This window comes from Phytophthora cinnamomi, assembly GCF_018691715.1.
Source record: "Phytophthora cinnamomi strain GKB4 chromosome Unknown Contig44, whole genome shotgun sequence".
Taxonomy (NCBI): domain Eukaryota; phylum Oomycota; class Peronosporomycetes; order Peronosporales; family Peronosporaceae; genus Phytophthora; species Phytophthora cinnamomi.
In genome coordinates, this window is record NW_027150977.1 from 554,603 (window position 1) to 580,933 (window position 26,331).

General features: G+C 54.5%; 12 protein-coding genes across 12 annotated transcripts; 7 read left to right on the forward strand and 5 right to left on the reverse strand.

Moving 5' to 3' along the window:
• Window positions 1-112: 112 nt before the first annotated feature.
• Window positions 113-1,775, reverse strand: IUM83_13714 (CMGC/CDK/CRK7 protein Kinase; the record flags this gene model as incomplete). The annotated part of the gene is made up of 6 exons (XM_067938408.1): window positions 113-926; window positions 1,001-1,084; window positions 1,151-1,259; window positions 1,338-1,446; window positions 1,523-1,604; window positions 1,687-1,775. The coding sequence occupies 6 exons, from the start codon at window positions 1,773-1,775 to the stop codon at window positions 113-115; spliced, it is 1,287 nt and encodes a 428-aa protein (XP_067790783.1).
• Window positions 1,776-1,965: 190 nt separating this feature from the next.
• Window positions 1,966-3,320, forward strand: IUM83_13715 (Complex I intermediate-associated protein 30, mitochondrial precursor; the record flags this gene model as incomplete). The annotated part of the gene is made up of 8 exons (XM_067938409.1): window positions 1,966-2,026; window positions 2,112-2,216; window positions 2,319-2,438; window positions 2,506-2,711; window positions 2,783-2,824; window positions 2,899-2,985; window positions 3,062-3,189; window positions 3,260-3,320. 8 exons carry the CDS (start codon window positions 1,966-1,968, stop codon window positions 3,318-3,320), a joined length of 810 nt encoding a protein of 269 aa, XP_067790784.1.
• Window positions 3,321-3,528: 208 nt separating this feature from the next.
• On the reverse strand, window positions 3,529-3,906 carry IUM83_13716 (uncharacterized protein; the record flags this gene model as incomplete). Its single annotated transcript, XM_067938410.1, has 1 exon — window positions 3,529-3,906. One exon carries the CDS (start codon window positions 3,904-3,906, stop codon window positions 3,529-3,531), a length of 378 nt encoding a protein of 125 aa, XP_067790781.1.
• A 1,381-nt stretch (window positions 3,907-5,287) lies between these two features.
• On the forward strand, window positions 5,288-6,352 carry IUM83_13717 (putative EndonucleaseReverse transcriptase; the record flags this gene model as incomplete). Its single annotated transcript, XM_067938411.1, has 1 exon — window positions 5,288-6,352. One exon carries the CDS (start codon window positions 5,288-5,290, stop codon window positions 6,350-6,352), a length of 1,065 nt encoding a protein of 354 aa, XP_067790782.1.
• A 513-nt stretch (window positions 6,353-6,865) lies between these two features.
• On the reverse strand, window positions 6,866-7,731 carry IUM83_13718 (TRM112 protein; the record flags this gene model as incomplete). The annotated part of the gene is made up of 2 exons (XM_067938412.1): window positions 6,866-7,064; window positions 7,163-7,731. 2 exons carry the CDS (start codon window positions 7,729-7,731, stop codon window positions 6,866-6,868), a joined length of 768 nt encoding a protein of 255 aa, XP_067790785.1.
• Window positions 7,732-8,661: 930 nt separating this feature from the next.
• On the forward strand, window positions 8,662-9,948 carry IUM83_13719 (Ribosomal RNA assembly protein mis3; the record flags this gene model as incomplete). Its single annotated transcript, XM_067938413.1, has 2 exons — window positions 8,662-9,765; window positions 9,862-9,948. 2 exons carry the CDS (start codon window positions 8,662-8,664, stop codon window positions 9,946-9,948), a joined length of 1,191 nt encoding a protein of 396 aa, XP_067790786.1.
• Window positions 9,949-10,610: 662 nt separating this feature from the next.
• On the forward strand, window positions 10,611-12,489 carry IUM83_13720 (KRR1 small subunit processome component; the record flags this gene model as incomplete). Its single annotated transcript, XM_067938414.1, has 6 exons — window positions 10,611-10,711; window positions 10,780-10,834; window positions 10,923-11,346; window positions 11,851-11,888; window positions 11,977-12,030; window positions 12,097-12,489. The coding sequence occupies 6 exons, from the start codon at window positions 10,611-10,613 to the stop codon at window positions 12,487-12,489; spliced, it is 1,065 nt and encodes a 354-aa protein (XP_067790844.1).
• Window positions 12,490-12,705: 216 nt separating this feature from the next.
• Window positions 12,706-13,239, reverse strand: IUM83_13721 (Phosphotyrosine protein phosphatase; the record flags this gene model as incomplete). Its single annotated transcript, XM_067938415.1, has 1 exon — window positions 12,706-13,239. The coding sequence occupies one exon, from the start codon at window positions 13,237-13,239 to the stop codon at window positions 12,706-12,708; it is 534 nt and encodes a 177-aa protein (XP_067790703.1).
• A 136-nt stretch (window positions 13,240-13,375) lies between these two features.
• IUM83_13722 (zinc finger protein) lies at window positions 13,376-14,430 on the forward strand (the record flags this gene model as incomplete). Its single annotated transcript, XM_067938416.1, has 3 exons — window positions 13,376-13,658; window positions 13,745-14,262; window positions 14,347-14,430. 3 exons carry the CDS (start codon window positions 13,376-13,378, stop codon window positions 14,428-14,430), a joined length of 885 nt encoding a protein of 294 aa, XP_067790702.1.
• Window positions 14,431-15,990: 1,560 nt separating this feature from the next.
• Window positions 15,991-17,668, reverse strand: IUM83_13723 (DNA/RNA-binding protein; the record flags this gene model as incomplete). Its single annotated transcript, XM_067938417.1, has 2 exons — window positions 15,991-16,056; window positions 16,133-17,668. The coding sequence occupies 2 exons, from the start codon at window positions 17,666-17,668 to the stop codon at window positions 15,991-15,993; spliced, it is 1,602 nt and encodes a 533-aa protein (XP_067790701.1).
• A 1,013-nt stretch (window positions 17,669-18,681) lies between these two features.
• Window positions 18,682-19,896, forward strand: IUM83_13724 (Ornithine decarboxylase; the record flags this gene model as incomplete). Its single annotated transcript, XM_067938418.1, has 1 exon — window positions 18,682-19,896. One exon carries the CDS (start codon window positions 18,682-18,684, stop codon window positions 19,894-19,896), a length of 1,215 nt encoding a protein of 404 aa, XP_067790704.1.
• A 2,461-nt stretch (window positions 19,897-22,357) lies between these two features.
• On the forward strand, window positions 22,358-25,780 carry IUM83_13725 (Hydroxyacylglutathione hydrolase; the record flags this gene model as incomplete). Its single annotated transcript, XM_067938419.1, has 2 exons — window positions 22,358-22,757; window positions 25,770-25,780. 2 exons carry the CDS (start codon window positions 22,358-22,360, stop codon window positions 25,778-25,780), a joined length of 411 nt encoding a protein of 136 aa, XP_067790790.1.
• Between the last annotated feature and the right edge of the window lie 551 nt (window positions 25,781-26,331).

Here is a 26,331-nt window from a genome sequence, read left to right on the forward strand (position 1 = left end):
TTAACGCGTATATTCAAAAGACCTAGCAATTTGATGAGTCACGATAGAGAGCGAAACACCGCACGAAATGCTGATTTCGCCTAACGTGCCCACGACCGCTTGCACGATGCCCTTATGCCACGCGTCGTCTCTTTTTACTAGGATCCTCTTCTCTCTTGATCTCAGTTTTCACAGACACTTCACCATCCTTTGCGGCATTCTGTCTCGAGCGACCCCCACTACTCGCACCGGGTGGGCTGCTCGGGCGTGAGGCACGGCCACCACCACCACCGGCGGCTGCCGAATTGCTATTGTTACCACCACCATTCAGCTGTTTTGCCTGTTCGCGACGGATCTTCTTCGTCTGATATTCATGGGACGGTGGGAGGTTTGTGATGGGAGGGAGCTTCTTTGGGTCGTTCGGAGGCAAGGGTCGAGCCTTGAAGTAATGCGCGTTGAGGCAATCCGACGCCGTCAAGCGCTGCTCCGGGTCCAAAACAAGGAGAGCTTCGATCAGCTCGAGTGCACCCTTGGGCAATATCCTCTTGCGTGCTGTAGTTTCGCGCATCAAATATTCACGCAAGCGCTTCGGCTTGGGCTTATCGGGGACAAAGGTACTGCTGTGCGTCAGGAACTTGTAATCAGGCCAGGATTCCGTAGTCGGTGTGCCGCAAATGTCAAAGATTTTCGTGATTTGCTCCAACTCCGTCTTGCCCTGGAAGATAGGATGGCCAATGTACAGCTCGGCAAACACACAACCAATGCTCCACATGTCGATGCTGGCGTCATAGCTCGTGGCGCCAAGGAGAAGCTCGGGAGGGCGGTACCACAGCGTGACCACCTTGTTGGTGAAAAGCTGATCGCCACGCAAGGAACGGGCCAAACCGAAATCCGCCACCTTGAGCAAGTGATCTCTCGTCATCAGCAGATTCGAGCACTTGATATCGCTGTCCACAAACAATGACGGTCAGCGTTGTCCGTCGGTAACAGCACCGTGCCATAAACCCTCAGTATAACTTACCGGTGAATGATGTCAATGGAGTGCATGTACTGCATGACGTCCAGCAACTGCTTCATCAGGCACTTGATCTCCGTGTCGTCGAAGCTGTGACATCAAGAACCTCTGTAAAAATAATGCACCTTTCCTTCTACCAAAACTGAAGCTACTCACGGGTGCTGGCGGTCAATGAGGCCCGTCAAGTCGTGCTCGAGGTACTCTAGCACCAAGTAGATGGAGCCATGGCAGTAGTCCAGCGGCTCATCCTTGTCCGTGAACTCCGCTGCACAGCACAGCACCACAAACGCAAGTCAGCTCTCATGTCCACGACCTTCAAAGCCCGACAGTATCCCTCCCTCACCGTCGTCGTCGTCGTTCTCGGACGAGACCACCACTTCCCTGAGCTCCACGAGGTTCGGGTGGTTCAGACACTTGAGCACTTTGATCTCGCGAATGGTCGTCACTGGGAGCTACGGAATACAAAAGCTCACAACATTTAGAGCCCTCCCCAGACCGTAACTAGCCTAACAATGTGTGCAAACTCACGCCCTGCACTTCGTTGAGACTGCGGATCTTCTTGATGGCCACCACTTCGCCCGTCGCCTTGTCCTTGGCCATGTACACTTGGCTGCTCGACATACAACGCCCCATTATTAGGCTAAAAGACGGCTGGTGGACAGCAAGCGCCGACGGAAACTGCAGACACGCACCCGTAGGTGCCGGCACCGATGCATTCCAGCTTCTCGTAGGCATCCATGCCCCGGGTGCCCCAGTGGTGCTTGGGCAGGTGGAGGCTCATGGCGACCCGATGCGCGAGCGGCAATTCCAATCGAAAAGTGGCAAAACGAGGCGAAAAACAGCACGGGCGTAAAAAGGAGTCTTAAAATGTACGTTGTGTGGTGTACATCGATATACCACTAAGTACGACTGTCAGGTGACCGCACACTTGGCTACTGTATCGGTTGGGAAGTGCGAACCAGGCGATCACTATGGGCTTGTGGCGCAGGGCGTTGACGTCTATGAACGCCACGATCCTCAGCTCCAAGCAATGTGCGGCTTTACTCCTGTACTACGTCTGTTTCTCTATCGGTACTGACTGCGGTGGTGCTCTGTGGTTGCTTGTCGCTCGCTGCAGCGCTCGGATTTCAGCTTAAGCTGCAGCCGGAGAAGGACATTTTCCTGTTCAACGCCAAGGAGTCGGTGGCCAACTGGACGGCGTCCAGCGACAGATCCATTGGAGGTGCGAGGCAATTGTCTGGGTAGAGCTGGCTGGCGGGGGACATTGCTGCTTCTGGTGGTGCAGATGAGCACTGATTCCATTTTCAATTGTTGTGCTCGGTAGGACTGTCGGAGTGCAAGTGGGGCTTTTACAAGGGCGCAGAAGAGAAGGATCTAAATGAAGAGGAGGTGAAGTCGAAGCGGTTGATCCACGCGGTCAAGAACCAAGACAATGTCCCCTCCGGTGCGTTCGAGTGAAACATTGCCGTCCGTAGTGTGTACAGGTTGCATGACTAAATTGTGTTGAGTAGCTGTGTTTGCTGGGCGATTGAGCATGGACTGCCAGCCGACAGAAGTGGGCGTCGTACGGAGTGGCTACTGCGCTGTGCGGGCGTCGGTGCCGTCCGATCTTCTCTTGCATGGCTACGAAGGAATCACCATGCGAATTATGACGGACGGACGTCAGTACCGCATGAATGTGCAAATGGAAAGCTGGAACCCCTTCAACTTGTACATGGTAAGCTAGAACGTCGATTCGTTTTGGTTTCATGGCCTTATGACTAACTATCGAGCTGTTTGCCACTGTAGGGTTTTATCCGGACCCCTCCCAACGAGTGGGTGGACGTTACTGTACGTAGTTGCGCGTCTTGGTCCTGTATTGTTTGGCCTAATGTAGCGACTATGTATTGCATCTGTGGCAATAGCTACCATTCCGGGACTTCTTGCTGACGGCAAAGGGTTTCGTCAAGCTTGATGACGAGACGGAACTCGATCCCTCGAAGCTAAAAAGCGTAAGACTTCATTCGCATGATGCCCTCCAGCATCGTCGCTAACCCGAATCGTTGCTGTTTGTCTTTATCTTAACAGGTTGGCTTTGCCATCGCCGATCAAAAGGAAGGCGACTTCGAGTTGCGTATCCAGTGGATTAAGGCATTAGCACAGCTAGATCCGTCGGACAAGGACGATCGCAACGACAGCGACGATGATGATGACCGGTATGCATGCACATACCCGTGGAGTTGTGGTTTCATATCATAATCCAATATTTCTTCTGCTTGATTCCAGCTACGACAACTCCAAGAACAGCACGGATTACTTCCGGAAGCCTGCAGATTTAGTCATTTAAAGCGCGGCTTGTACCTGCAATGCCTCTGTCTTCGTCGGCACATGTAAGGCCGATAGAGAAAGAGAGCTTTCAAGACTGCTCACTGGAAATAATCAACCTAGTTTTGGCACCACAGCTCAAGCTCAAGCTCAGCGTACAAGGCGAAAACGAGCATGTTTGTGAATATCTATCTATCAAGAGGGCAGCGCGCCCTCAGTTCTCGCTCTGCTTAGACCTCGTCCTCGTTCAGGAGCATGTTGGGGATGCCGTCGAGGATGGGGAACACGCGGCCGGACTCCGGACACACGAGCTTGCCCTGCTTCACGTGCACCTCCAGCAGTGCATGGTGGATCTTGCGCAGCGTCTCTTCGTCCGTCGCGCCTTCCTCGGCGCTCGGCAGCGTCTCCGGCAGACCGTCCGCGAGCTTGAGCACCTTGGCGCCAGCGAGGAAGGCGTTCCAGTCCAGCTTGGTCAGCATCTTGCGCACGAAGGCGGCCTGGAAGTCGCAGGCCACCACCTCCACCTCCTCGGCCTCGATGGCCAGCGGGTAGCCGTTCTCGACGCCCTTCTTGTTGCACATGAGCAGGTTGTGGGTGATGAGGCGCATGGCTGGCGGGTAAGTACGCGGATCAGGCAGCAGACTTGGTGGTGTGCATGTCGAAGCGGGTGGAAGCGGTGTGTGGTGTGGTGCACACGAGCTTATATGCCTGTTGAATACGATATCGGGTTTCGTGGGATTTGAAGTTGCATGGCGATCGGCTGGCAATGGTGAGAAAGGAACGCATGGCAAGATCATTGGCATTGTATTTGGCTTGTGATGCTAACATCTACTTCCACAACACCTCCCGAGATCTGTCTCCCCCTCCTTCGCTTAGGTGAACTATTGGTTCACGCAAGAAGCTCGACACGCACCGACGCCACGCAGTCCATCGGTAACTACTGATCACCCTGAAATGCACTAACCCCACTACAGGCGAAGCGGACGCATGAGCCGCAGCTTTGAGGAAGCCGACCGCTTCTACGCTGACCTCGCTACGACACACAACAAGCTCCCCGGCGCGACCTCACCTTTGTTCTCGGCGACTTCAACGCGGGCCAACCTCGCGACGGCGAGCACTTCGTAGACAACTGGACCCGCGGATACGGGCACTTACTCGCTGCTTTCTGTGAATTGCATGGACTAACTCGCAAGCGTGCCAAGAATCTTACAACGTGGACGCAACGACGCGTCGGACACTGCATCTACAATCAAATCGACTACGTGCTAAGTCCGGCGTCCATCCTCAAGCTCTGCACGAATGCCCACGCATGGGGCGGTACCCTCACTATCTCCGATCACAAGCTAGTGACTGCTGACTTCAATCTTCGCGACGTCCCCGACGCCGCTTCAGACCACGTCGCCCGCGACGAGGAAACACGCCTCGCGCGCAGCCGACTCTACTACGACGAAGACGCCCGCACCGATTACCAACGCCGCCTCGCCGCTGCACTCTAACACCGCTTCGCCCCAAGACCGCTGGGACCGCATTCTCCGCCACGCCTACACGTCCACCGAAGATTCCGTCGGCTACCAACCGGCTATCAGCAAAGGTCGCTTCGCCGACCCGCAGTTAAAAACACTTTCCTACCTCCAGCAGCAGCTACGCCTTGAAATCTGCCGACGTTCGTCAGCTGCGCAAGACTCGGAACGAAATCCTCCATGCCATCAGAACCCGCTGCCTCGAACTAGCGAACCAAGCCCTCGACCACCAAGCAGAAGTGATCGAGTCACTCAGTACATCGAGTCGCGTCTACGAAGCTACACGTGCACTTTTTCGCAAGCCGAGCCCCTGTCAACACATCCGAGACAAACAAGGTAAACTAGTTCTATCTACTAACCGAGCTAGTGCGAGAGCACTTTCGCTCTCTTTGTTGATTCATCCAGAGAAGAAGAAGAAGAAGCACGTGTCCAACGCTATCGCGAGGTATATCATATCCTCGACATCGACCTGTCGCGGGCCTTCGACACCATCGACCGGGCCAAGCTCATGGACGTGCTCCGCAGTTTCCTCGACGACGACGAAGCGCGCCTAATCCAGCTCCTGCTCGCGGACACAACGCTGTCGCTCCGATCTGGATCGACCACGCTGAACCCGTTCACAAGCAACCTCGGTACGCCCCAGGGCGACTCACTTTCTCCTGTTCTGTTCATTGTCTACCTAGAAGCTGCTCTACGCGATCTCGCCGACTCCCTCGACGTTGGCCGTGCATTCCTCGACGATATGATCGTCTACGCAGACGACGCCAACTTCGTGTGCCGCACCGTCGAAGCCACCGCCTTCATCCAAGACCAAGCCCCAGCGATCTTGGCTCGCTGGTCGCTGGCCATGAACTCGTCGAAGACCGAGCTGACGACGGTTGCTCGCGCATCAACCAGTACTCCTACTCGTCACGTCCGCGCCCAAGAGGAAGCATGGCGCAACACCAAGAAACTCGGTTCGCTTCTGGGTGATGCCGAAGACGTCTCGCGCCGTAAACAGCTCGCCCGTGTTGCCCTCAACCGAATGTGGACATTATGGCTGCGAACCTCACAGACTTCCGAGCGCACCAGAGTTCGCCTGTACAACAGCTACGTTTTGCCGATTTTGCTACACAACTGCGGTACGTGGGCGCTTACGAAGGGGGACGTGCTCGGTCTTGAGAGCTTTCATCGCCGACAACTTCGACAGGTACTCGGCGTCCGCTACCCTCGGCGGATCTCCAACGCAGCGCTCTACAAGCGCTGTAACGCTCGACCTCTGCGCTACCGCATCACCAAGGCACGAAGGTACTCTTTGGACAGGTTCTTCGCGGCTCGGATCGCAACCCAGCGTTCATGCAAATGGCTCGCTACTTCGACAGCTCTACTGAAGGTGGCTGGCGAGGACGCCCCCGCACGACGCTACCAACGATCTTGGATCAAGACCTTCGCAATACCAAGCGAGGACGCCGGCTCCGCACCAAAACTGACCTTCTCACGCTTCGTACCCAAGCACAAAACACGACCGAGTGGAAGAAACTCGTGGGAGACATAATCGCATGGATGCCATGTGAGGACGACTTGACGTATGCGGATACTACCCTATGCCGGAGACTAGCTACTTTACACCTAGGCTCCCAGTAAGACAGATTGACGCGAAGACGTAACACAACAACAACAACAACTAGCCCAAAATGCAGTGAAGTATAACTACCTACAAGTATGTTATATGGTGATATAGATATACTACGGCGGCGCAGCGGTGGGGCGTTGGCGCACCGTGCCTGGCTTTGATTGCGTGGCACGGGCGCCTCTTCCTTCTCGCCACGCACGACGGCATCGCCATCAGCTGCTCGTAGTTTTTCAGCGGGTGCGCTGTACGCGCACGGTACAAACAAGTTTACATAAGGATATCCACACGCGACGCTCGCTCTCGATCTGCGGTGTGTGTGTCGAGTTGGTAGTTGAATAGCTGCTGATCCCAGTAGATCGCGCAGGTGACAAACCGATTGGGCGGTCGCTTTCTCCACCGGCCGTTGCAGCGTGAGTCAAGCGGATCTATGCCGACTCACTTGTTCTGCTCCCACATGGAGAAGAAGACGAGCAACAAGACGATGGAGATCATGCCGCCGAACATGGCAAAGATGATGCGGCGTTGATTCCTGCGGTTGAGCTCTTCAACCTTTTCGTTATAATAGGGAACTGGGCCGATTTCGAGGTCAGGTCGAACTCGGTACAGCTCCGCTTTCTCTTCGAACGTCAGGCGGCTGCAAGGTCGGCATTCCACAGCACAGCACAATCACACACGGCAATCAGAACTCCGTCTACCGGTATCCCGCACAAGACAATATCTAAAAGCACGCACCGTGGCTCTCGTCCGATAGACGACGTGCTCGCGTGGATGCTCTGCGCCGCCTGCTGATGTGCGTGGTCGAGAACGAACTCCACAGACGCGCTTTTCCTCAACCCCTGGCCGCTGGCAGTCTTGCTGGCGCTCATGCGCAGGATCGAATGCCTCCGCTGCATCGAGACGTTGGTGCCGTATCCCAGCGGCCTCTCCGCGCCGCAGCTACCGTCGTTCTTCGAGGTATGCGGGCTGCTGGCCAGGAGCGCCGTCGTGACGCCCTCGCGGCGCGGACCGGGCTCCGAGCGCACCGCCGTAGCGTACAGCGTGGTTGGCGTCATCATGGAGGACTCGGTGATAACGCTCACCGCGCCCGGGTCCGAGGCCACCCACGGGTACACGAGCTCGGCATTGGCTGGGTGCTGCATGGACGCTTCGGCCGCCACGGCCAGTTGAAGCGGCGGTGGCTTGACGATCAGGGCGCTGCTTTCGCCGCTGGCGAGGCTGCTCCGGCGCGGGTCCTCCTCCTCTGGCTCGTCGTCGTCGGGGCGGAGATCACACACTGGGAGCGCCGCCTGCAGGTCTGCCATCGCCGAGGGATCTCGAGAGTGAGGGGGCGAGTGAAGACTGTTTGGCGCCCGTGGAATGGATTCCGCCGTTTCCTTGCCGCCGCGGTGTGCGCCACACGACGGGCGGGTTCTTTGCACCGGGCACTTCAACTGCGTCAACAGGAAGGGATCTCCATCCCATGCAATACACTGCTCCGCGAGGGACAGCTCCGTCGGCGACTAATAGGATCACCGCTTCGTCTTGGATTTGATGGAGCAGTGACCGCACTGGAACCTTCCAACCTTCGGGGCTACTAGTACTGTATTTGTAGTTTTGTGTTTGCAGCATGCGGCACCGCATTGAGTCCGTCGAGAGCGCTATTCAATTGAGAACGTGCACAAACCTAGAGAATGTAGGGGTAGGATCGACTGGCATTAGGTTACTGTATCATATTGCCAGTCACGGCGTGCATTGCGACTTTCATTGAAAGCTGCCACACCAACTCACCAGCTCAGACCACAAGCTTATGGCCACACAGGTAGCGGCTCAAGCAACGCTGGACTCGAGTTGGCATGCGGCATGCAATAGAAGCTTCATAGGGCCATGATCACAACTTTATGCTTCACAAGATCGGGCGAACTGCTGGTGGAGGATTGCTTGCTAAGTCGGACAAGGCATGCTGGCGAAACGACGTAGTTAACGGCGGAAACTGACTAAAATTGATGACCGCTCGGCATCCCGATGTGAACTGTCCAGCCGCAGGAGTTCGAGTCCAGACGGCAAGGTGAGCTCGATCCAGGCGAAAACTGTAAAAATGCTGCATCATTTGTGAAAAGTTAGTGAGAACTTTCCAGTCGCATGTTTCTATGTAACACATATCAGATATCGTATCAGTTAAGTCGGCTTCGAATTGGCTGGCGGGCGAGACCACCGCAGCACACACGGCCACAACACCAGCAGCAACTTCAGCGATGGAGCAGTTCGACGGCGACGCGCCGCGCAACCACGTGGAGGCGGAGGCCCGCGACGCCAAGAAGAACCACCGCAAGGACAAGCCTTGGGACAGCGAGGACATCGACCACTGGAAGATCGACCCATGGCAGGACGAGGTCGACGACGACAAGAACGCCGGCAAGAAGATCAAGATGCCCAACCTGCTGGAGGAGAGCTCGTTCGCCACGCTCTTCCCCAAGTACCGCGAGAAGTACCTGCGTGAGGTCTGGCCCATCGTCACCAAGGCGCTGGACGCGCACAAAATCTCGTGCGAGCTCAACCTCGTGGAGGGCAGCATGACGGTGCGCACCACGCGCAAGACCTCGGACCCGTACATCGTGCTCAAGGCGCGCGACCTGATCAAGCTGCTGGCGCGCAGCATCCCCGTGAATCAGGCCGTCAAGATCCTGGATGACGACGTGCAGTGCGACATCATCAAGATCGGCGGCCTCGTGCGCAACAAGGAACGCTTCGTCAAGCGCCGCCAGCGGCTGGTGGGCCCCGATGGAGCCACGCTCAAGGCCATTGAGCTGCTCACCAACTGCTACGTGCTGGTCCAGGGTAACACTGTGTCCGCTATGGGCAGCTACCACGGACTGCGCAACGTGCGCAAGATTGTGGAGGACTGCTTTGCCAACATCCATCCCATCTACAACGTGAAACGCCTAATGATCAAGCGCGAGCTGGCCAAGGACCCCAAGCTCAAAGACGAGAACTGGGAGCGGTTCTTGCCAAACTTTAAGAAGCAGAACGTGCAGACCAAGAAGCCCAAGAAGGTGCGCGAGAAGAAGGACTACACGCCGTTCCCGCCGGCGCCGACCGCCAGCAAGGTGGACAAGGAGATCGAGAGCGGTGAGTACTTCATGAAGGAACATGAGCGCAAGGCGATGAAGAAGCAGAAGAAGCACGAGGAAAAGGTACAGGTGCTGCAGAAGCGCAAGGCCGACAAGATGGCCGAGTACGTCGCCCCCAGCGAGAAGGAAACGAGCAAAAAGCGCAAGAAACAGAAGGCCGAGGCCCAAGAGGAGACCAAGCGCGCCACGTCCGTCGAGGCGCTCAAGCAAAAATTCCTCAGTCAAAAGGTACGCACTCTTGTATTATATGCTGTGATGTATCTAGTACGAATTCGCCTCTAACTTGCTTCTTTATATCTTGCCCATTACCTTCAGAATGCGAAGACGACAACAGACTCCAAGGCTGCTGCTTCGGTCAGCGACTACGTGGCGATGCCGGCCAAGAAGAAAGCAAAGAAGGCCGACGCGTAACTAGACTCAATCCATCCATGGCGCTTGTTTTCTTCAAACGACTTCCACATTTTCCCAGTTTCGTGATTTCTCTGTCCTAATGGTTTCAATGCTTTCGATGCCAACAGCCAGAAGCAACCAGCACCTGGTGCTATCATTTCACATTTCACGGTACCGCTCATATCCGCGTTGAAGAGGTCTTGAAAGGGCGTGGATACTTGGATATTACAGAAAGTCAAGCAAGCACAGGATCCGCATCACCTCGCAAATCAAAAACGAGCTCCATGTCGGGACATCCACATCGAAGCACTATTATGACTCTGGAGCGCCCGCACTCGACTTCTTCACGCGCCACCGACGTCGAAATCCCCCGAGCCACTCGCAATCCAGACGCCAAACGGTCGCCGCTGTCGAACGCTTCCCAGCCCTCCGCCAAATTTGACACGCAAGTAGCAGCTCTGCCGATTCGATTCCAGGCGATGACCCGGATAACAGCAACAGATGCAGCGATGGAGGACAAGTCGAGGCTTAATACTACAGGCAATGTCAGGACTGAGGGCCGTCGTGGTGGAGCAGCTAGTCCAACCACTCCGCGACAAAGAGCTCGAAAATTTAACACTGATGGGGATCAAAAACGTTCGGCTGGGAGTGTGAGCCTGGTGGACTCTGACCCGCCTATTGGACTGGTGGTGGCGCTCTTTCACGATGGCTTTGTTTGCCGCCACATTAACAAGGAGAACGAGGGGGTCGAGGGCTTCGCCCAGCCTTACGACGCCGAATCCAGGTGCGTGCACTCGCTAGTCACTTAATTAGAGAGCTTCAGAACTAAAGGTATCCATTTGGATGCTTCAGTTATTTTCTCGCCTGTATCGATAACGGACGCGTCCCTGAAGGACTCCCCGACATGGTTTGCAAACCTCCTTCGGATCCCCTGGATCTGCTCCCTTCTGCGCTCCGCTCGAGGCGATAACACTTGCTTCTTTATTTTATGGTAGATCGCATGTGCGCACTACAACGGCAGCGTGCTGACCGAGATCCAAGACTACAGGGAAATGCGGAATGTTCTGTGTCCAGTCTCGTCCGCGTTCCTGCCGACGGCATCTGCGATGCCCCAGGCAAGTGACGACGAGCTTGATCCAAACTTCCGAGTTTGGCAGACATTGCTCGAGCCAGGCAAGAGTCCACTACCGATTCACGCCCAGGTCTCTCCCCTTTTCGAGCCTCCAACGCTACAGTCAATGTTTGATCATTTTCCGGATGTCGCGCCTAGCGAGTTAGAGACGCTAGCGATGGATGCTAAGCGGCAGCTTCTTCAAGAGGAAGACGTGCTGCTCTCATCTTCATCCACGGAGTCTTCGTCGCCGAGAGAAGACTCACGTGGATTCGGCTTTTTCCCAGCAAAATCCAACGGCGATGAAGGTGCAGGATTGACGACGACAACACCAACAACTCGTTCACGGTTGCATCACGGACTAGATGTTTCCTCACCAGCGTCATTACTCTCACCTATTGAGCGGAAGAGCGCGCGGTTAAACCTAAACGAGCAAGAAGATGTTTCATCCAAGCGGTTCAAGTGGCAAATTGAGACGAAATCTCGTGAGCAGAAAGAGAGTCGCAAGCCCGACAAAGAAAATGTCAGCCTCAAAGTTGAAAGCGCAACTAAGGCAGTGAATTCCGATTATGAGGTTTCTGAAGATCAAGGCACGGAAATATGCGGTTTGCCTAGGTATCCTTGTCCGCAACAGCCCCGTCGATCGTACAGTGATCTTCTGGCCGAGGACGCAGCATCGGTCACTCCACTACCAGCAACACAACTCTTCCTATCAAAACTGAAAGGAAAGAGGCGGAGGCCAGAAAACGAATTGCTTTATGGCAAGCCTGCGTGGGTGACAATTGCTCATGTGGGGAGGTTTTTTCGGGCAGCTACACGTTTGGAACGTGAACACTCCAGATTTCTTCATGTCAGTACGCAAGACTTCGGCTTTTGCGGCATTCCTGAATTTGCAGCGTAATTGATGTAAGCTCACGTTTTTATTTTCTTTCACAAAGACAAATGCACAGCGATTGATGCAAGCAGAGAAGACCCCTCCTCAGGAGACCGAGGTAGGCGGTGCATCTTCTTTCTCGAACTGCTGATGTCGTAGTATAACATGCCGAGTGTATCCTTAGCACGTAGCAGGAAGTATGCGTTATCTTGCTCGGCAGCTTGGTGATTTGACACGGCCCAGCGACGTGATTGCAGTATCAGGCGCCCGCGAGTTGAAAATCGCCGAAGATGAAGGGCGCGAACTTCCTGAGCCAGACTGGTTGGATAATGACGAGCGAAGGCCATCATTACCAGTGGGGGATTCCACCGCGAGCGCAGTCGCTTTCGTCACCCCTGGTAGTGAGCCTACATTGCACCTGCAACGTATCGACAACGACGGGGACACTCTGCAAAGGAGCTTCTTCGAGCTCACAACCGATCCAACCAGTCTGATCAAGGATTACCAACCAACAGCAGCAGCGCCTCACTTCAACGCTTTCGACGACGACGGCAACCTCCAGCTCCAATCCACTTAGCAACGCCTACACTTCCTGCATTTGTGTATTGGTATGTACACCCTGCACTTGAAGGAATTCCAGTCGTGATCAAAGCAGCATAATTAATTAACGAACTCCCCCAGCAGCTCATATATATTCACCGAGGACGATTTCATCGTATTCTAAAGCCATGTCGCTTATCAAACTCGAAGCTGCCGTCCAATAGCTGTCTTCGTTGTTACCGGCTTCCCTGCTCTACTGCTTGCTGGCCACAATGTGGTCGTAGAGTCCGTCGCAGGCGTCCTCCAGCAGGTCGAGCACGTGGTCGAAGCCGCCTTCGTACCACGGGTCGGGCACGCGCGTGGCGTCCTTGAAGGTTTTGCAGTAGCTGGTCATCATGGAGATCTTCTGCTTGGCTTGGTCGCGGCACGGAGCGCCGCCCCACGCCTCGGCGGCCTCGAGCACAGCCGCCTTGTTCTTGTCCTCCATGCAGATAATGTAGTCGAACTCGTCGATGTCCTGCCGGTTGAGCGGCCGCGAGCGCGACGTCATGACGTAGCCGCGCTTCTTGGCCTCCTTGGTCATGCGCGAGTCGGCCGCGTCGCCCTCGTGGTACGACCAGCCGCCGGCGCCGTACCAGTTGGGGTTGCCGCCGCCGGTGCCGCACGAGTCGATGTGGAACGAGGACGCGTCGGCACCCGCCTTCTCGGCCACGATGCCCTTGAGCACGGCCTCGCCCGCGGGACTGCGGCAGATGTTGCCCAGGCACACGAACAGCACGGCCACCATCGTCCAAAGTCAAATGAGCTGCTGGAAGTGCGCAAAAATGGATACCTTGTGTGCACCACATCGCTTTCAAATCTGGTGTGTGTTACACGAATCTCGGGGCAATAACGGATCGTCGTGGCGCAGAAGGTCGGGCGACATGGGCAAGAAGAAGCGGCGCGACGAGGGCGCCGAGGCCTCGCAGCAGCGACGCATCTTCTGCTACTACTGCGACCGCAACTTCGACGACGAGAAGGTGCTGATCCTGCACCAGAAGGCGCGCCACTTCAAGTGCCCCACGTGCTACAAGAAGCTCAGCACCGTCAGCGGCATGCTCATTCACACGCAGCAGGTGCACAAGGAGAGCCTCAAGAGCATCCCGAACGCCAAGCCCGGCAAGGAGAGCGTGAGCGTCGAGGTCTACGGCATGGAAGGCGTGCCGGGTGAGTCTCAATATCCACATACGTCGCTGTAGGCAACGTCTGACAAGTTTTTTTTTTCATTTACTCTTATATTTTTTTTATTACAGACGCGGACGGAGGAGTCACCAAGAAGCCGAGGTTGGATGCACATGGCCCGCCCATGATGGGCAACTACCCTGGTCGAGGCATGCCGCCTCCGCCGTTCATTGGCGGCCGACCGCCTCCCCCGATGCAGTACCCAGGCGCGCCTGGCGTCGGAATGCCGATGCGGCCCCCGCCCCCAGGGATTGGAGGGGCGATTCCGCCACCTCCACCCAGAGGATTTCCTGGCGGTGGCATGCCGCCCCCTCGAGTGGTGGCTCCACAGGGCTACCCGGCGTATGGTGGCGTGCCGCAGCCGTGGGCAAGAGGTCCGCCGCCACCGGGGACCGTGGTGCAGCCACCGCAGGTTGGTCTTCCATACGCGGGTCAACCGATGCCGGTGGGTGTGCCGCCGCCTGGAGTCACAGCTGTGGCGCCTCCTCAGGGCGTGACGGTGAGCAATACGAACGTGTTCGACGGTGCAGCACAGAAGGCGGTGAAAAACGACCTCGGACTGGTGTATGCCGACGAAAAAACATCGATGGTACGTAGGCCTGACTACGGTAAGATGTGCATTTGTTGAGCAAAGCTGACGGATGTGTCGCTCTGTTTGATTCTAATGTTGCAGGAGGAGAAGCGCGCACTCCGACCGAAGTACGCCTACAAGCCACTTGGGGCGGCTGCCTCAGCCAGCGTAGAAGGAGCGGCATGAGGCATGGTGTACTACCAGAAACAAAGCAGCTCAAGAACCTCGTTGGATTTGGGAAAAAGACATATTCACCCGCTCGAGCAAGACTGTCTTCTTCGCTTGAGAGTGTGATCATGGATGGTACGGTCTGCTTTCGCTTTTGGTTGGCGCCTGATCAAGGGTTTAAAGAAACATTGATTTTCCTCACTTACGGGTTGTTCCTGGTTGGTTCCGGCTGCTGCTGCACCAGCCGAAGCTAGTGTGTTTTGAGTCCGGAAGCGTTGGCTATGTGAGTTTTGCATTGCTAGTATTGTGTACCTCGCTTTCGTGGTTCTTATTTATGCTTTTGATGTGTTGCTCGCTTAATCCAAAAGGCAACATGCAAAATCCAGCTAGACGTCCATGGCGTTTACAAGTCAGGGTAACCGCCGTATTTAGAGCAGTAGCTCTTGAAGGTTGCCGACACTGGGCTAGGAATCTGGTCCTGGTCGTTTTCCTGCTCGTTGTTCCCATCAGCGTTGTTGTTGCCGATATCCAAATCTGGATCTACGTTAGCCTGGCTCCAATTCATCGTGGGTCCAGGAACATTGATCTCCATCCGAGACGGCCGAGGACTCCTGCACAAGCTGCTCGTGCTGCTGGCGAACGATGACACCGATTGAGCTGCTTGGTTGTCGACATTGTCAGTTTTATCACTTGTTGCACTCGCACTCGCAGGAATGGCTCCACCCATGGATTGGAAAGCTGCGAGATTGAAGGCCCGCCTAGAGCTGCCGTATCCACCGTCATCCTGATAACTCGAAGCACTTCCGATGCTCCCAACAGACCTGCTGTGGCCTCTCCATCGACTGAGAGGATTGTTGCGACCAAGTGAGTTATTGCGACCAAGGGAGTTGTTGTGGCCGATGGAGTTGGTGTTTCCAGGAAAGTAAAGGGAACCGCTGCGTCTAGCATTGACAGAAGGTGCTGGGGAGTCGTAGATGCGGAGGAATACGTTAGACGGTGATGCCACCGCGTCTCGTTGATCGCCAATCGGGTCGGGCAAATCTGTTGGGGCGGCAGGACCAAGCGGCGGAGTCACAGGCGGCGGTTGGTAACCTGCTCCATCAGTATAGTGGCTCTTCAGGAACGAACGCCGCATGATTCGCATGTGCGTCTTCACCTCTTCTTGGGTCACATTGTGGTGGCTCATTCCCTCTTCGCCGTTGCTAACGTTGAGATCCACAAAAATGCCTGTGAGACTCATGACCAACACGAGGCTTGGCATCGTGAGTGGGGTGATTACGATGAGTGACAGCGCTGGAAAAATTACCATAACAACCAGAAGTGCTGATCCACCGCTTGATGGGGACGAGTGTGTGACGCTGGCAATTTCAACCAGCGAGAGCCATACCAAGTAGAACGCTTGTCCAATGGTGGCAAATTGAAAGAGCCGCAGCAGTAGCTTCGGACTATTAAACCAGAACCGGTCGTCGTGGTGATGAAGCTGGCGATGGCAAAGCGCAGACATCTGCATTCGGATCATGGCACGAACGGCAAGAGCGGCGACTTTGAACTTCATTGGTCCCTTTTTGCGACGAGCTTTCACGATACTTTGGAGGTCATCGCCAGGGGAATTCGAGTCTTCCTCGGTAGATTCCTCAGCTGATGCTGGCGCAGACTCGGAAACGGATGCATTGTTTTGCCACCGTTTGCGTCGACTACGGTTTCCCGAGGCTTTGACTACCTTGTCGAGTCGCGTCTGAATGTCTCGCATCGTAATGATGCGCAGACGGTCGTCTACGATGCCTCGCAATATCTTCAGCACTTTGAAGAAGATGACGACGTTCACGAGCAACAGCAAACCTCCCACACCAATGAAGATCCAGTGATCTTGCTCAGGGAAGATAGACGGCAGCAGGCAGATTACCAGGAGAATGAGGAATGCGCTGGGATGGATGTTCGTCATGTGGAACAGTAAGTTGCGCATGCACAGCACGTGGTACTTAGCGTAACTCATCCGGTTCTCGTCATCTTCGTGCTCAACGCCATCCTCTTCATGAGCGCCACCATTTTCTGACGAAACCCACGGACGAGCAGGTGATGTCGGTCGGACGCCAAATAGCCGCTCCATCTCGAAGGGGTTCTTGTAGATGTAGCCGCTCCTGTTCTGGCAGATGTTGTACGCGAGGATCTCGAAGCTCTTCCACAGGTTCCATTGCTTGCGGATGTTGAAGCGGAACCCACAGCCTTCGCGTTGGTATCTCTGGAGCAGCAGACTGTAGGCTCGTGATCCCAAGACGAGGTCCATACCGGACAGCGCCCTTGTCCTCATGGCCATTGTGCGGTAGACACCATCTCCGTCAGAGCGTTGGCGGGCGCGCATCGCAACGTAGTAGTCGTCGGATGGCGTGTCGAGAGTGCGTTCTCCATCGTCCATGAAGCTGCTGCCCGAGCTGTGCGGGTTGAGGTCGCGAGCCAACGAGGAAGCATCTCGGATGAAGGAGTGCCGCATGCGGCGGCTGCTACCACAGTCGTCACGATCACTCGTACTTCCAGCGATGCTAGGGAATCGAGGGTCGTAGGTGTCGTCATGGATGTCACTAATGCTCTCTCGTCGCTCGTCCGGGTGCTTCTTGATCTCCCAGACCAGCTTGGGCACGACTGTACCGATGAAAAGCAGCAGCAGCACAATAACGATGAAGTAGATCATCGTGAGGAACACGACGTAGTGGAAGAACTCGTAGAAGTGGAGCTGCTCCGAGGCCGTGAGATTGTTCAACGCGAGCGACTTCATGGCTCCGCTGGTGTTGAGCGTGAAGATTACCATGGACAGGAAGCCCAGGATCATCACCTCCTCGAAGATGCGGTTCACGATCTTGCGGAGCTGCGGGCACTTGATGGCGGTGCGAATATAGTGGATAAGCCGATCTACGCCGATCGACACGGCGACGATCACTGCCAGCAGGAATACGGCCGTTCGAAGATTTTCGTGCAGGCACTGGGTGTTGCCCACGCCCAGGAACGACGCCGAGTTGTGGCAGTACGTGCTGCCCCCTTCTGCATCGCCTCCTTCAGCCAGTATCCTCTCCCAGTTGTCGTCCAGCGGCGCCTCGAGTCCTCGAAGCAGCGGCGATGCAGCAGAAACCACGGACGTCATGCCATCGAGGCCGTCCATACTGAAGAGCAGCGCTGCGAGCAGCGCGGAGGACTTGACAGGCAGGCGCGAGCCAGTCGGGCGAGCTCGCCGCCGCCGGGTTCTGGGAAACGCGTCGATAGTCATTGGAAGCTGGTGGGTGCGCTGTCGGCTTCAAGCTCTATTCGAAGATCGCCGCTGGCGTGCGCACTGCGAGTCCAAATCGAGAGTGGTGTTGCGGACGACATTAGTACGGCGCTTCGCCAAGCAGACCATCGATCAGCAAAGAAAGCCTAGTTCGTTTCGCCCCGATTCTCTGCGCTTTCAACGCCATGACGCCGGTCACCAGCTGGACGCACGGCGCCAGCTTGAAGCGGCACGTCGCCGTTGGCGCCCACACAAAAGAATGGTGATCGTCTGGTGGCAGTATCCAGAGGTAGATGCAGCAAGCTGCTGCTAGCAATCGCACAACCGAGTTTTTTCGCCTCGTGATTCGAGTGCGAGATGGGGAGAAGGTTCCGTTCCGTTCCAAGCATGTCGGGGCATGGCTCCTGGCAGCATGCGCCGGCACGGCAGGCAGGACAGCCTCGTTTACACAGCCTGCCGAATAGATTCAAGCGCTCGAGGTGACGGCGGCGAGTCCACCGACTGTGCTCGTGGCACCACGCAAGTCGACCCTGCAGCGGGTGTCGTGTCCAGGTTTAACAACGTTCCAGCTGGGCTCGCCATTACTGCCTGGCGACGCAGGTACTCGCACAAGATCGAGCAGCTCAAGCTGAAGGAGAAAGCAAGTTGAAGCCTTCGAGGCTGAACTTCATATCACGACCGACTTACTGGTATCTGTTAAGAGTAGAAATGCTGCCCATCTCCCACTAGCGCCACAACCCTTGCTACCGTTAACACGTGGAGTAGTTTGTGCGTGTTGTGACCAAGTGCCTGCAGGAAGACCGACGCCACTTCCTGCTCCGCGTCAGCAAGTGCAAGACCAGGTCCGTGACTTCGTTTTCCACCAATGCTCAGACGCCACCGCATGTTGCATTGTGTTGCCCTCGCGGAGGCGCAAACGCCCCGATGACGCCTCCGCCCGACGATGGAGAAATGGCACTGCCAAGTCTTCACACAATTGAAACTGCACCGTAGGGATCACTTCAATCTCCGAGATGGCGACTGCTACTGCTACGGTGGACGAGCGCGTGCTGATGGCGTCTCGAGCACACATTGAAACGATGGGCAACGCAGCCGAGGACGCCTTCTACACCATCGACCTGCGGCACGTCGCCAACCAATACCGCCGCATGGTGGCGCAGCTTCCGCGCGTGGTGCCCTTCTACACCGTCAAGTGCCACCCGGACACGCGTGTTTTGTCGCTGCTGGCAAAGCTCGGGGCTGGCGTCGACTGCGCCAGTCAGTCGGAGGTGGCGCTCTCTCTGGAGCATGGCGTGCCGCCCGAGCGGATCATCTTCGCCAACACCATGAAGCAGCGCTCGCACCTGCGCTTCGCTCGCGAGCACAAGGTCCCGCTCATGGTGTTCGACTCGGGCGATGAGCTGCACAAAATCAAGAGCGAGTTCCCCGAGGCGAAGCTCGTGCTGCGTCTGCAAGTCGACGACTCCAAGGCACGCCACCAGTTCGGCCCGAAATTCGGTACCCCCATGGCGGGTGTCCCGGCACTGCTGGAGACGGCAAAACGCCTGAAGCTTAACGTTGTTGGCGTCTGCTTCCACGTCGGCGTGGGCGTTCTGGAAGCTAGCGCATTCGTCGATGCCATTATGCGAGCCAAACAGGCGTTCACAATGGGGCTCGAGGCCGGCTACCAGTTTAAGCTACTGAATCTGGGAGGCGGCTTTGCCGGGGATGACCTCGGTCCTGTCACGTTCGAGGACGCTGCAATAGCGATCAGTAAAGTGCTGGACGAGCTGTTCCCCGCTGCCTGCGGGGTGGAAATAATCTCGGAACCCGGGCGGTACTTCGTGTCTGCTTGCGCCACGCTCACCGTTAATGTGATCGGGCGGAAGGTTGACCCGGAGCTTACTGGGCTTGCACGCACCTCCGCCGACGAAACTGAAGTGAACCTGCCGCGCTACATGTACATTGTGAACGACGGCAAGCACGGGTCCTTTAGCACACCGCATTTGTGCGTGGTGTCGAACCCCTTAGTGCTGAAGACAGCCAACGCAAATGTATCGAAGTCGGTTGCGTGTAGCGTGTGGGGCCCGACGATGGACGGCAAGGATGCGATCACCCGAGAGACTGCACTGCCCGTTCTGGAGGTCGGCGACTGGATCACGTTTCCGCGAATGGGGGCCTATAGCTTCGCCACAGGCTCTACGTTTAACGGGTTCTCGCTACCAAGCCGCATCTACATCGACGAGTAGCTGGGCTAGACAAAGGACTATCGAAGGACTGTCGTTGGAAGCGCCAGCTTCCTGGCAAGTCCAAGCTATGTTGTTGGTTTTTAACTCTAACGGACTGAATAAAAAACCTAGGGATCCACGAAGGCTGGGATAGGAGAATTCTGTTATTCTTTAGATCGAACAAATACAGGGCCAGGCGATCGGGTTATTCATGTACTTAAGTAGTAAGAAATATCGGGCATCTCCTGCGGCTGTGAAGCAGGCGCCGCATCTGTACGGTAACGCACCTCGAAAGTGTAGACACAAGCATACCTTACGGTCAGAGGTTTGCATAAAACATTTCAGTATCACTACAATCAGTATTTTTCAATAAAAAAAAACGAATTGTTGGAGCTTCTAAGAAAAATGCAACATGACATTGTACCAATTCTTGGAATAAAATAATATTTTATTGCAAGAATTATATTATACAAAAGCAACCCCTTACGAAATCCAAGTTGTTGGCCAAACTGCTGGCTGTCAGAGCACCACTCACCACCACAACTTGCGATTACTATGCTTCATAGTTGGTCCAAGGTAACTTTTCACTGGTTAACAGAGCTCCAAGAGCGTTAGAAGCCATCCCAAACTCGCTGGCTCTGTATCTCACTTCCAAAAGTGCCCTCCGAACTCACTACGATGCCGTCAAACAACAAGGACATCTGCGCCTACTTCGACGAGTCCCTAGATCACCGGATGTACCGCTGCAAGAATGCGGTAGTGTTGTGTAGGAACACGCGCTAAATTATATATTGGCACACTTTCCCCATTAACAACACCCCCCATGTCACCGAAGACTCAATGGGCTTGTTAGGGTTAGAACCTGAAGGCCCAGGAATTTTCCCTTGCACCGGGTTGGTGTTTCCTCTGTGCACCGAACTTCCGCTCGTCGACCGACGGAAGACTCAGCGTCACTAGCCATGAGCAAAGGCTAGCACGCTCTCACACACAAAATATACCTCGCAGGCCCTCAGAAGGAAGGGTCTCGGCCTGTTACGGCGTGATACGAGGGTGCCGGAGCTATACTCCGGCGGGAAGAAATAAATGGAGTGCGCTCTCGCTCCTCCAGTCCCTGGCGACGACTCGTCGCTACCAATACACCGGCCACTCTTGGTCCTGCCAGGGATGAACACACGCTACACTAGTAGATGTGCCCACCGACAGTCATAATCCTACCTACCAGGTCGTTCACTGCAGGCACCGGTGTCGCCCTTGCGTGGTTGGGAGGAAAAGCTCTTCTGTTATTGTTGCCCGAAGGCTTATCTTGTCTTCTCTTAAGTTTCCTATCGATCAATACAAATATAAAGTATAAACGCGTCCGTTTTTGGACCGCCAGTTGTAACTCACGACTCTTCGGCGCTTTCTCTGCGACGTGGCGGCGTTACCGACGACTCAAACGGCCGCTGAAACGACACCAACGACTGGGGACAGGCGCCGCCGACTCATAAGTTCGGATCTTGCCAGTTGGTTCGCACAATTTAGTGAGCTGCAACCGTCCGCGCTTGACTTGGGACCGTCGACGAGTCATCGTCACCGGCCTATTTAGGCCAATCAGCGATCGGGGAGTTTGGTCCAATGACTGGCGATGGGTTGTGACTTGCCAGTTGGCGCCGGCGCCTCGAGCCTTCTGCGCACCCTGTCTCAACTGCATTTCTCGACACCACATAGTGAACGCAAGCAGCTCGCTGGCACCGGCTACTCAAACCTCATTGCCCACCTCGCCCACTAGTACGATGGCTTCAAGGACCAATTCGCCGCGGCACAGTCGACCACCCCACGCCTCCAGGCGTTTGGGTTCGTCTCGGAGGAGACGTCCCATCGTTTCCAGTGGATGCGATGGGTGGTCGAGCGGAATATGCTTTCAAAAGTCGACAACGAGCTCACACGCGAGATGTCGAAGTGGAAGGCAGTGTCGCCCTGCGTGCTACTCAACAGCATGCACCATGTCGCAAAGAAGGTAGGCAAGAACCTCGAGGAGATTTTGGGCAGCTGTTTTGGAATAATGTTCGACGGGTGGTCGCATGGCTGCATGCACTACGTGGCCGTGAACGGTGTTTGAGGAAAACGATGAAGTCCGCCTACAGCTTCTCGCGGTGTCACCTCTCGACGAGGGGTCGCAAGATGCGGATGCACACGTCAACCTCTTCGCTGCTGTGCTTGAGGTGTACAACAAGACAATCGACATAGTCGCTTTCGTCGTTGACGACAACTGTAGCACAAACGAGTCGGTCGCCACGAAGCTCGGGGCTCCTCTGGTCGGTTGTGCCAGTCACCGCCTCAACTTGGCGGTTAAGCGGTTTCTTGTCAAATTCGAACCGTTATTAACTCAGGTTAACAACCTCATGTCGAAATTATCTCAAATCAATAACTTTGCCGAGCTCGCCAAGCCACTAGTCTTCGCCCTATCAAACGGAATATTACAAAATATAGTTCAGGCTACGAGATGCTCCAGCGCAACGAACGCATTCGCCCCCAGATCAAGACTGTGGATGCTGTGGAGGGGCTAATGCCGACCGGAGCGTCGCACTGCAAGTTGCTCGAGCTGCTCAAGCACATGGAGAAGTTCGACAGTGTGACCGAGAAGCTGCAGTGCGACAGCGTTGACCTACCGGACATCCGCCTGTTGTTTAACTCTGTGGTTAACGATTATCACTGTATGCGTGATCAGATTAAGCCCACCACCAAGATTATACACTCGCCTGTGTTCGAGTCGGCTGTGGTCAAAGCTATCAGCGCGGGTGTTCTTTTCGGTGCAGAACAAGCTGTCATCAAGCGATTCGAAGCGCAGAAGCGCGGCGCCAAGCGGAAAGAGCGCGAAGAAGATTACGCGACCCACATTCTGCGTACGGGACCAAGCAAGCGCACCAAGGCGGGAGGGCGCTCCGATGGAACTACCTACAGTTCGATGCTAAAGCAACTTCCTCCGAGAGCGAGAGACGTTTCTTGCAATGCAAGCTTGTGCAACGTTCAAGTATGCTGCCTGCGAATTTTGAACATAATGTTTCTTCGTGCAAACAGGAACATGTGGGATGTGACGACGCTTGTTGCGGTTGGTAGTGAGACTGAGCTTTAATACAGCATTGCAGTATTTGCGGCCGTATTTATTATTGTCTGTGGTTGTATTGCCCTTATTACGATAGCAAATCTGAGGAGGCAATCCAGTATAATACTGAATTGGCGGCGTCCTGCTTACGGCGCACTTGCTATCTACGTATGAACCCTTTGGAAGGCCCAGTGTGGCACCAGGTTCACACTAGCGCAATCAGTAACTTACAGGTGAGGATCGCCCACGCATATAAATCTTTGGAAAACCCAGTGCGTCGCGAATGTGCGGCGTCTTGGCTTCCTCTAGCACCGTTCACCACATCTAAACTCGAAGAAATAGAGAAGATTGCCCGAGGCGACAAAGCTCGACGGCCAAAACCTAATTTTGTTTTGTCGTTTCAGAAAGCTACAATCCTCGGCTATCCGATAGACCAATGAGCGACCTCTAAATCGTGCTAGGAAATTCTAAAAACATTCCTAGAGGGTCCTAGATTTCCTTTACGAAATTGCTACCAATCAACAGCTTCCAGTTTCTCTACGTGAGCAGCGCCATCTTTCAGCTCCTCAAGAAGGGGACCACCCTCGGGGACAGGAGTGTTGGACGTCAAACCAAACCCGACGGCCGAACGCTCTTCACCTAAGGAAATATAAGATAGATTAACGGTTGAGCTACTACCAGCTCCTACGGGACTTTGCCCTTTTCTCATACAGGGACCTAGTTCTCTGAGATCTCCTACTGTTGCATGTCTTACCACTGGTCCAGGTCCAAGGCCCAACCTTCAACTTCGCCGTTGGCGAGCCTCCAATACACAACCCGACAAGGAGGGCATCAACTGCACTCACGGGAGGCGCGGTTCCTTCTTCACTCGAGCTGCTGTTGCCTCCTAGGCCATCGATCCAGCCTCCGTCGCTGCTGTCAGCCATGCTTTCAGTATTCGTTTTGGTTTTGCTCATTTTCTCAGATTCGTAGAAACTGGACTCCTCACCAATAACCAACTTTCATGACCAATTACACCGTTGCACGGCGTTATTCTCAGTCAGCACTCAAATTCAAAACGTGAGCGCTCAAATTCAGAATCCTGTCGGATATATTGCCTTACGAAATGTATATATCTGCGCAAATCGATTGCAAAGCTAAGCCCCAACTTGCATGTCTTCGAAGAGAAGCACACGCGGGTGGCGAGGCAACGAGTGACAGAACGCTCTGTTGCACAACTCCGGTGTGACTACTTCAGCGATGAGAGGGTCTGCTGCGAGCATGTAATCATATTTAATACAAATATCAAGATGTAGTTTCCCACACATATATCCGCCAAATCACAGTAAATGGCATGTCCCATGATACACCGAACCGCAGTACCGTGATTTCGTTAAAGGGCGAATTTTGCAACTTTTTACAATTAAATGTCTTAGATTTGTATAGTATAGTTAATTGAGGTGGCTCGCGAAAGGGTTAAGCACTGTAATGTCGTACCACTGCTCAGGCTCCAGAAAAGTTTGTACAGGTTGCAGCTGAACACTCCATCAGAAAAATAAGTACAATCCAAGAGCACGTATAGGACACACCTCCACATTGCGGTGCCAAATACACGATCCAAACTCTGGGTGCCCATTTTGGTTTGTTTTCCCCAACAGTATGCAGTTCAGACAAGCGTGGCAAGCAAAGGTAATAACATTCATATTATTGCTGTTATCTCGAGCACGGGTGTAGCCTACCATGATTCTCAGTTCGGCTAGTTCACGTCGGAACTGCCGAGCGAGCATATTCGGCGATTCCTGCGCCATATCCAGGCGTCACCACCTCTGGATGAGGCTGTCCTGGTGCTCGACAACGCCCGGTGTCACAGCTCGGCCAAGGACGTGTTTGAAGAAGAGGAGTTTGCGGTGGCGGAGTTGCTGACGTTCGGGCCTTACTTTCAGATGCTAAACCCTAACGTGTTTCGGTGTACAAGAGCGCTGTAAAACGCTTTCTGGCGCGACAGCAACCAGCTATCCTGCGGATTCCAGAAGGAACGACCATCACGGAGCAACGCGGTGTCCTATACGTGCTCTTGGATTGTACTTATTTTTTCTGATGGAGTGTTCAGCTGCAACCTGTACAAAATTTTCTGGAGCCGGAGCAGTGGTACGACATTACAGTGCTTAACCCTTTCGCGAGCCACCTCAATTAACTATACTATACAAATCTAAGACATTTAATTGTAAAAAGTTGCAAAATTCGCCCTTTAACGAAATCACGGTACTGCGGTTCGGTGTATCATGGGACATGCCATTTACTGTGATTTGGCGGATATATGTGTGGGAAACTACATCTTGATATTTATATTAAATATGATTACATGATGCTTACGCGACGGACCTTTTCTGATTTTTTTAAAACGATGGTGGATTTGCAGTTGAAGTGTGGTAAAGGGCGAAAAATGCCCCCTTTTAGTAGGGGTATTTGTACCTTGTTTTGCAAAACGCCTTAAAGGGCGAAAACGGTGCTCTCATCGCGAAAGGGTTAAGTCAGAAAATGCGGCCAAAACCCCGATGACATATCGTGTAAATGATGACGCTACCGTGAAGCATTCGACGCTCTTGGCTTGTACTCCAAGAGGTAGCGTTTGGAATGATCTCACCATTGGGTATGTAGGAGACACGAGTGCGGCTTGTGCAGATGTACCCAACGAGGCCGAAGCTTCCTTGGCACTACTACAGTTCTCTGTGAGGCGAACGGCAGCCCCCCCCCCCCCCCCCCCTCCTCCGATCTGACTTTGCTAATTTTTGCTGTCGATGTGTCCTAACGTTTGCTGATGTTGATGCTTCAGGTGATCCATAAGGCCTGGAACTACGTTGCCCAAACGGACTGTCAGTGGTGATATTTCCGTTACGTTAACATCTTTGTCGTTAATACAGCGGCGGATGAACTGAATTCATTGATGTTGAAAAGAGGGTGCGCCCACGGCTTGTGCGCCAGACGTACTTCACGTAAACGTACTGCATCTTGTAGAACGACAATACGGAGGTACAACAACAACTCTAAGACCCCCGTTGAGGTGTGTGGAGCTAACTTAATTGTATACGCTTCCATGAAGGCTTCGATGAAGCGAAATACCTCTCGCTCCAAACGAGTCTGGCGGCACGAGAACTCCACGTTCTAAGATGAAAGTACGCCGATACTGGGGAAAGCGGGCAAGTGAGCGCATGGCATCTCGCGGTAAAGCTGTAAGGTAACACACCAGCATTCCACCGACCTAAGCGTCGAATCTGTGGCTCTGTCGCTCCAGCCATCTCTGCCATTCTGGACCTCGATCCTCGTGCAGAATGTGTCTTAGCTAAGTGTGGCAGGAATGGGCGTGGAGGGCCACCAGTTCGCAATCTCGAAGAACG